Genomic DNA, 9,668 nt, shown 5'->3' with positions numbered 1-9,668 from the left:
GTGTTAAGATAGTATTATTATAGCAATAGTATGCTATTGCCAGATCAATCCTCCTGTAACACCACTTTTATCATGCTGCTTAAGAACTTATAATTGCCACCTCCTGCCTGTTAAATAAAGCCTATTTCTGTGCAAAGAGGAGAATGGAAATCATTTTGAGGGGGAAGGGATTTTGTTCCTAATTTTTAGAAATTTAAATTCCTTTTGAGAACAGGGAAACATTTGATAATGGGAGGAGGGTTTTAGTGTGGCTTTTTCTGGGTGAGGGCCCATTTGGGACAACACATACATTGTTAAATCCTCTCTGGGGAGGGTGTTCTAACATAGCGGTGAATGAGATGAGAAATAGACAATACAAAGCAGCTTTTTGTCATAGTTTGGTGAATTTAATTAAAGTAACTGTGTACAGAACAATTTCAGATGCTTAGGGGAGGGGGCACACATGAAAGAGACTTTCACAAAAGGTTTATTTTTTGAAGATTTTATTTATTCATTTGGCATGAATAAATAAGCAGGGGGAGCAGCAGGGAGAGGGAGAAGCAGGCTCCCGCTGAGCAGAGAGCCCGATGTGGGGCTTGATCCCAGGACCTGGGGATCATGACCTGAGCCGAAGGCAGACGCTTAACCAAATTTTATTTCATTAAAAGAAAGAACAACACTCCGGAGTGGTCACAGGCTAGACTATTAATCATCTTGGGTAAACCAAGCAACAAATTGTGGTGTAGTAGTGGTTTTGCCCTACAGCTAAAGGAGAGCTTAAAGCTTTCTTTCTATCTTCTCTAAGTCCATAATACATAAGGCTGAAGGTCAAAATGACCTCCAAAAACCCATTCTGTCCACCATGTTAGATGGTACAACTTCTGTATATGTAAGTAGACTAAGAAAACTGCTCTTTCCATTGCTTCTTTCTCAGAATTAACTCTTCCTCCTCAAGCATCTAATAGGAGGAGCTCATCACTTGTAAGGCCCAACAGGATTATGGTTGAACCCAAGGTAAAGAAGCCTAGCAAAAACAGTTAAGGCCAGCTCAGTTTTAGACTTTAGGGGGAAGGGCCCTATTTTCTTTAGTTTTGTTTTTCTGTGTTACATTTTGTAAGAGTGGTGATGACAGTGACAGCCAAAACCAAAGTCGGACCCTAGACAAAAAGAATCAAAGAAGCTACTTGGTCTGCTCCTGACCTAGGCCATAAGCTTGAAGGACAAAAGTAGTCCTTTCAAATATAAGGTCTGGATTAACAAACCAGAGGATGAGCTTACAAAGAGGTTATAAGACCCTATATAGCAGTAGGACTGTCCAAACAGATAAAGTATATCTTTATAGTTAAGATCCATTCTCTGGAGCTAGACTACCTAGGTTCATCTTCCAGCTCTGCTTCTTACTAGCTATGTAACCTTGGGTAAGTTTCTTAGCATCCCTGAGCCTCTATTTCCTCATCTCAAAAGTGGGGAGACTAACAGCTCCAGTTTCATAAGGCTGTTTTGAATATTTGATGAAATAATTTTCATAAATGTTGTAGAACCATTGTACCCAATAAATGTTAGCTGTTATTACAAGACAATGTACCTTCCCTGCTAGAGATATTCCTTGGCAGATGTAACAGGAAGGGCTGTGGCCATAGAGTTTGGGAGGTTCTGTCCTAGTTACACAGACACTTGAAAAATCACTATGCTAGCCAAATACATCTCCTCATTCCTCCCTTTTCACCTTCTTCTCAGTTCTATCCCTTGCTATGTTATTCCCCCCCTGCTTAAAATGCTTTTCCCTTCCTTTATCTCTACCTGTCCAAACCTAGCACAATTCCACACCCTTAAACACCAGTGTACTTAGGATCAATACTATGCAATGTAACATTTAATTGTTCTTTAATCCTTTCATGATGCCTACTTTAGTCACTCCTATGAATTAAGACATTAAATGCCACTGTTAAAATGAAAATATCATCTGGGTCAATAGTAGGTGCTCAATAAATATATAGGCACTCTAGAAAAAGGTTAGGAAAAGTATGCAAACATACCTCAGCAACTAGGTGATTATCAGTCATTACTGAAACACACTTGGCTTTACATTTGGTGGTTTGTAGACCATGGTTCCAGTGTCAGACAACCTGGATTCAAATTCCATCTCCACTGTTTGCTAGCTGTGTGATCTTAAACAAGTCACTTAAACTCTCTGGGCCTTGATTTCTTCATCTGTACTATGGGTAAAATAAGAACGATCAACTTCATAGGGTTGGTGGGAGGATTTAATGAATTCGTTTAAAGCATTTAGCAGAATGACTATAAGTGTTGGTTTACATTTTAAGTGTTGGCTACTAATGTTACTATAAATTGCTTTGCCAGATTAAGTGAACAGGGCCTCCTTGAAATTGAATACAGAACATACCTACTAAAAAAGAGTCAAAGCACGGGGTCAGCATGGAAAGGGCAATCCTAGAGAGGAGCTGTAGGAAGGGGCCCTGGGGACCTAAGAGAACCCATATTATGAAAGAGGATTCCTAAATTCAGAGCATTCAACACAAACTTCTGCACCCACCCAAGTTTATCTTAGGCTGTTCTTGCAGTGACTAGAGTACCCTAGCCTGTCCCAAGTTGTGCTCTAAGAAAGAGAAGAGCTAACATTGCATTTTTGAAAGACTCCCATTTGGTTTATTAAGTAATTAACTTCCTGATGCACAAAGGACAAAGCACTAAGTGGCCCTCTGAAGCCAATTAAAGCCCAAATGGCTGGATTGCTGTAAAGAATGGGTACTCAGGGAAAAGCCTTCCCTTTCTGAGGCTACCTCCCACTGATCTACTAATTAGACTGGGGAAAGGAAGAGCGAATGGCAAGGAAGCCAGGAAATGCCAATCTATAAGAGAGGTGGGAGGTCTGGGAGCCAAAAGGAAATTAGGCAAAGCTGAGGCTGTCCCTCCTTGAGCATTAAGCAGAAACCAGGCAAGCATAAAGCACCATATCTGACCCTCTGCTGGGCTGGGACCACTGACCCTCTACAAAGGCCCTATATGTGATATATATGATATGCTCTATAATGTGATAATCCATAGCTACTTTGGAACTACAGGCTGGCCTCCCTTTGGGTCTCTGAATATTCCCAAGAGGCCCAGGTCATTGGTACTCAGCAGAGCATCATTCTAATGTTAAGATGAATCAAGCATAGCACAAAAGATAAAGCCCCCAAAACGAGCAGGTTGGGCTTACAATTGATCAGATAATGTTACTCCCTTTCCATATTATTTGAAACTATATTTTAGATACATGTTGTTCTTCCCCACTAAGATAAAACTCCTTGCGTTGTAGAGCCATGCCTTATTCACTTCTCTATTTCACACTAGTACCTAGAATAGTGCCCATGCAAAGTAAGTGCCCAATACATGTTTATTGAATTGAAATATGTTTGAATCTTGGGGTGCCTGGGCGGCTCACTCATTAAGTGTCTGCCTTTGGCTCAGGTCATAGTCCCAGGGTCCTGGGATCAAGCCCCGCATCGGGCTCCCCGCTCTGTAGGAAGCCTGCTTCTCCCTCTCCCACTCCCCCTGCTTGTGTTCCCTCTCTCGCTGTGTCTCTCTGTCAAATAAATAAATAAAATCTTTTTTAAAAAAAGAAAGAAATATGTTTGAATCTCAAAAATAGCTAAGGATGGGAGAGCAACAGAACTAGGAAAATAGTTTCTGGTCATCTGCAGCAACCTTCCTTCTCTGTGGATTTTCTGCTCAGTTACCAAGACTAAAAAGTCTGGGCATGCCAAGATGTGTGACAAATTATACAAGAAATACAATACAGTGAAATCTAGATTTCCTTATGTTTCCCCATTGTCCACAATGGCCTTACTTCCTAAAAAGTGTCCTCTAAAAAAGAAAAATAGAAGACATATAGTTTTTTTTTAATTGAGATTCAGCTCTATGTAACTTGAGGCAATGTGGTTTAATAGAAAGAGCACAGACTTTGATGTGTATGACCTTGAGCAAGTTACTTAACCTCTCTGAGCCTTTCATATCTGTAAAATGGCAGAAAACAGACCCTATCTCATATGTTCTTGAGGTCTAATCAAGCTAATACTTCTAATACACCTAGAAAAATGCCTGACAATAGTAAGCACTTTATAAATTTTAGAAACTATCTGTATGAGGATTAAGTAAAATTAAATGAGATGAAGCATGTAAAGCAGAGGTCACAGCTTATGTCTAAGTAAGACCCAGACATGTTTGGGTATATCTGGTACAATCTTTAACAGCCCTAAAGAAAGATATTTCTGCAAAAACCGAGGAAGCTCCTGAAGGAGAATTGTGGTACAGAAAAGTATAAGAATCAGGGGGTGGAGTGGGAGGGGTAAAATAGCTTAGTCTTCAGGAATCCTGGGTACAGTTGGGTATCTCTCACTTGGATTTGTTTCCTAGCCCAGTCCCACATAGCTTATGTCTGAATAGGTAGTAACGGAACAGGTAAGGACTTTAAAGGGTATTACTAAAAGCTGTGAGGGAAAAAAAGGTACTGAGCTAAGTAACTTTGGAGGTAAGTGGAGACAGTAAGACTAATGACAAAAGGCACTGTACATAAGCACCAGGCTCCATTTGAGAAAGTTGTTTCCCACAAGACTGTGGTTTAACAATTTTGATACCACTATACATGTATACTAGATTGAATAATTAAGTAAATGGATGGCAGATGGTGGGAGCTTGTTATTTTGCTATTGGAATCGGAGGTCACAGATAATTAAGGGGAGAGGCTAAAATGATCCATGAGATAATAGAGTTGGAGACATCAGTTTGGACTGATGTTTAGCTTAATATAGATGCACATGGTTACATGTAGAAATATTTATAGATATATGTATATACATGTGTTAGTATAGACACACATATCTCTTTTCTCTGTCAGCGAAGAGGGTGTAGAAGCACTGACACCTCAATAGCAACAAGCACACCTAGTACCCAGATTCTGATTTCTAATACCATTCTCCAAAAAAAGAGGAAGCAGGGCTCCATGGAGAAATGGCTGACTCTATAAATGAGGCATAAAATTAAGGAATTGCCAGACATTAAAGAACTGCTTTGAAAAACCTCTCTCAATCTCTCTCTCTCTCTCTCTCTCTCTCTCTCTCTCTCTCTCTCTCACACACACACACACACACACACACGTACACACAGGCACTGATGAGAGATTTATAGCAAAGAGACAAAGGGATGCAGGAGTCAAATGAAAGAGCTTCCAATGGCCAAAGTGGTAGCCATTTTAGCAACAAATTAATAAAATACTAGAAAAGTCTATACTCATTACCCATGGTAGTTATGTTCTACAAAGTTTCCATGAATACTGAATTAGCTAATATTGAACCACTGCTCCTAGAGAAAATACAGTTAGGTTCCTATAAGCCTCTTGATACAACATTCTCTTTGATCAATATATAACCTTGTTTTAATGCAGGTTTCTGTTTAAAGACAACTTATTTAATATATACTGTTGAGTCCTTAACAGTGAACTCATGGACAAGAGCACTATAATTCATGCCTGGACAAAGCTTATCTAACATATATATTTTCTCCATCACAGCCTTCTTACACTTGGGAACACTAGACAGTACTTTGGCACTAAGCTTGGGGGCCATTTTAAGCAATGAAATCACAAATAAAAACCACAAAAGTGGGGAAAACATGACATTAAATAGATGATAAAAAGCATACTTGTTTATAATATGAGAGGTGAAACAAGAAGGCAGAGCATTGCCTTGTTCGACCTCAGCTGGGAACATGAACTTCAGGCTGCTAAAGTTTTTTTGTTGCTTTGCACATGTCTGAAAATGAACATGAAAGTGCCACAAGTATTGATTTGAGAGTTACAAATAAATTTTAGCAAGGCAAATTCAAAAATACAGAATCTGTGAATAATAAGCATTAACTATACTAGGTTATACCTAGAAGTTTAAAATAAATATCCATGAGCCCATACTGATGTAAATAGTTAAATAAACAAACAAATGGGAAGAAGAGACCAATCTCCTGTGCATAAGATTCCAAATAATTTATGTAAATATTCCACCCTCGATATACTCCCCACTCCTTAAACATTGGCTATGCATAGTGACTTCCTTCCAAAGAGTATAGAAAGGTGTTTAAAAAAATAGTAACTTTACAATGGAGAAACCTGACAAGCACTACCTCAGCCAGGTAATAAAGTTCAACTGTGATAAGTCACATTGACAGTAGGTACCCTTGATATAATGTGGTGAGAATGGCACTTTACCTGTGTGGTCTTGCTCCCAAAAACCTATATATCCTAAGTCTAACCATGAGAGAAACATTAGACAAATCTCAGTTGAGGGACATTCTACAAAACATTTGACCAGTATGCCTCAAAACGGTCAAAGTCATCAAAAATAAGAAGTCTTAGAAACTGTCACAGCCATGAGGAATCAAAAGAAATATGACTATTAAATGTAGTGTGGCATCCTGGATGGAATACTTGAACAGAAAAAGGACATTAGGAAAAAGAAGAAATCTGAGTAAAGTATGGACTTTAGTTAATAATAATGCATTAATGTTGATCCATTAATTGTGACAAATGTACTCTAATAATGTAAGATATTAACAATAGGGGAAACTAATTATAAGGTATTTGAGGACTCCCTGTACTATCTTCTCAACTTTTCTATAAATCTAAAAACTATCCTGAAACAAAAGTTTAGTCAAAAAAAGTTGTAAGGTTATCAGCACTCTTACTTGAGGACCCCTTCCAAAAAAGTATAATACAAAGCAAGAGAGATACATTCTCCCCTACCTTAAGACAAATTATCCAGATGCTCTGGCACCATGAAGAGTCCTGTGTTCTTTTGTCAGTACCCAGAAGAAGAGCCACAGTGTCGGGAAGAGACGCTTGAGTTCAGCAGAGTAGGGGCAGCACCCAAGAAACAGCAGAGTCTTAATGGGAGATAGTAAGAACAGATGAATACCTAGTTAATGTGCTGCAGAGCACCAACAACACATGACAGACTTGTTCATGATCTCAGGAGAAATACCAACTAGGAACTTCAAGAAAAATTTAAGAGACACAACAGAGGACTGGGATCCTGCAAGAAACAGGTGGAGCAACAGCCAGTGGTATTGAATTATGTACCATTATTATTAAGACTGCTAAGAACTAAGGAATCTTAGAGGTTACACATCCAGTGCCTAACCCATAATAGGTCCTGCAAAAGTTCAGTTGCCTACCAATATGCCAAAGTTGCCCCATCCCAACTCACAAGAACTAATTGTTAAATCTTCAGAAATTTTGTGAGCTAGTTGTTAAACACGGCCATTATTAAAATTTATATACATCTACAATTAAATTATATTAAAACCAAAGGAAATACTCAAAACATATCATTTCCTCATTCTTGTACTATATTTTATTATTCTCTATGCCCTTGAGGTTATTTACATCTATAGTCTCTGTAAGATGGAAATACCCCGTAACAGTGTGCTGCTACACATCTCTTCCAACTCCTCATTCAGTGACATCACAATTGTAGCTTGACATCAGGCAGTGGGAAGTATTTACAATGTGGGAATTTGAAAATGCTAAAAAAAAAGTCAAGGTTTGATTTATCACTTTGTTGATTATCTAAACTAAAAAAAAGTTATGGGGAAAGTCTTAACACATATTATATTTAAAACTGTTGCTTTGGAGGTGTGCCTGGGTAGCTCAGCCAGTTAAGCGTCCAACACTTGGTTTCAGCTCAGGTTGTGAGATCAAGCCCCACATCACGCTCCATGCTCAGCATGGAGTCTGCTTGAGATTCCCTCTCCCTCTGCCCCTCCCCCCATTCACACACACTCGCTCTCTCTAAAATAAATAAATACAATCTTCAAAAAAAAACTGTTGCATTGGAATATTGGGGAACTTGGGAAGATGGAGAAATATGAGGACCCTGAGCTCACCTCATCCCATGTTTACAATTAGATATCATCCACACCCAAGTCAAAAGACCAGAGAGCAATCTGAAGACTGGCAGAACAAACTCCACAAGTATAGAAAAGAAATTGCATCTGAAAGGTTAGGAAGGTCAGAAAGGCAGAGGGAGGTTGCCCTCAGGAGGGAGGGAGCTATGCATGTTGAAAGGGCAAATAAACAGGCCCTTGCACCAGAGAGCACATGGGGAAGACTTATCCCCATAAAATTTGGCTTTAAAAACCAGAGGGGTTAAATTCCATGAGTTTGTAAAACGAGTGGGCCTTAGAGCCTGGAGCTTTAAAAGTCAGCTGACTCAGCACCAGGTGAGCTAAGAAGGCAAGTGATAGGTGGGTCACCACCCTTAAAGAAACAGCAGACTGTGTAGAGAGGCAACATAAAAATGGCAGTTTATGGGGCACCTGGCTCGGTTGGTTAAGCATCTGCCTTCAGTTCAGGTCATGATCTCAGGGTCCTGGGATTGAGCCCCGCATTGGGCTCTCTGCTCAGTGGGGAGTCTGCTTCTCCCTCTCACTCTCCCTCTCAAATAAATAAAGTCTTTTTAAAAATGGCAGTTTATACAACCAGGGGGCAAATGGGAGACAGAACTGGTCAAACTGATTTCAGAGCATGTTGGTAAACTTCTTTGAAAACAAGGGAACTGGCAGGCACCATTTTCCTCCACTGCCCCCCAGCATAAACACAGAGCCACCTGCAGGAGGCAGGGCTACATAGATACTTGTAGCCTTGGCCCAGGGCTCAAGGCAAATTTTGTTAAAATTGCACATGTACCAGCCAGCCACCAGGAGCAGACCTGCTGCCACACACCTTGCCCAGCTACAACACCCACCCTTGTGACCCCAGCCACTCTCATGCACCGCACCCATCCCCTGGGTACACAGCTGCCACCGTGTGCCCTGCCCAGCTACTACACAGCACCCAGCTGTGCACCCACAGCCAATGTCTCACACCAGGCCCAGCCACACTCAGGATCCTCACATGCCACATCCAACCTTGCACCCCCTGGCTATCCCAGTATACATACCCCAGCTGACACAGCACTTTGGGGGATCCAGTATAGGACTAGTGGCCCACCACAAATTTTGCTACCATCACCACCCTGCTCCCAAGTTCCCCAGTGGGCCACCTCAGAGCTGACCTGCCTGGGTCTCACTAATACCATAGGGAGTAAGCACAGCCAACAATGGGCAGAAGGGCAGGGCAGATGACTGTACTGAAAGGAAAAGTGACTCAGCAGCAAGGCATAAGCAACTCTTTTGAAGTGCCAGGTTCTGATGAACAGGGGACACTGCACTGCAGGCACTCCAGGACCTCTTCTACATAAAGTCCCTACTTTATTAAAAAAATATTTTCTTTATTTATTTGACTGAAAGAGAGAACACAAGCAGGGGGAGCAGCAGGCAGAGGGAGAAGCAGGTTCCCTGCTGAGCAAGGAGGCTGATATGAGACTTGATCCCAGGACCCTAGCATCATGACCAGAGCCAAAGGCAGATGCTTAACTGACTGAGCCACCCAGGCATCCTAAAGTCCCTACTTTTAAGAGCAGAAGACATAGCTGACTTTCTTAGCACAAAGAAACAAAGAGAGTCAGACAAAATGAGGAGACAGAGAAATTTACCCCAAATAAAAGAACAGGACAAGGCCACAGCCAGAGATTTAAGCAACACAGATATAAGTAACATGCCTGATGGAGAATTTAAAACAATGATCATAATAATACTCA

General features: G+C 40.7%; 1 protein-coding gene across 2 annotated transcripts in view; it reads right to left on the bottom strand.

Moving 5' to 3' along the window:
- Positions 1–6,772: 6,772 nt before the first annotated feature.
- Positions 6,773–9,668, bottom strand: part of SMARCA1 (SNF2 related chromatin remodeling ATPase 1) — a 433,394-nt gene continuing 430,498 nt past the window's right edge. For both annotated transcript variants that reach the window (XM_073879171.1, XM_073879172.1), the window contains one exon: positions 6,773–6,912. In XM_073879171.1, the coding sequence (XP_073735272.1) occupies positions 6,784–6,912 (129 nt within the window). In that variant the 3' untranslated portion in view covers positions 6,773–6,783. The remainder of the gene's footprint in view (positions 6,913–9,668) is intronic.

The sequence above is a fragment of the Callorhinus ursinus genome, unplaced genomic scaffold (assembly GCF_003265705.2).
Source record: "Callorhinus ursinus isolate GAN/ISIS: 27379988/994484 unplaced genomic scaffold, GSC_fseal_2.0 scaffold33, whole genome shotgun sequence".
NCBI lineage: Eukaryota > Metazoa > Chordata > Mammalia > Carnivora > Otariidae > Callorhinus > Callorhinus ursinus.
This window is presented reverse-complemented; position numbering and strand designations above follow the sequence as displayed.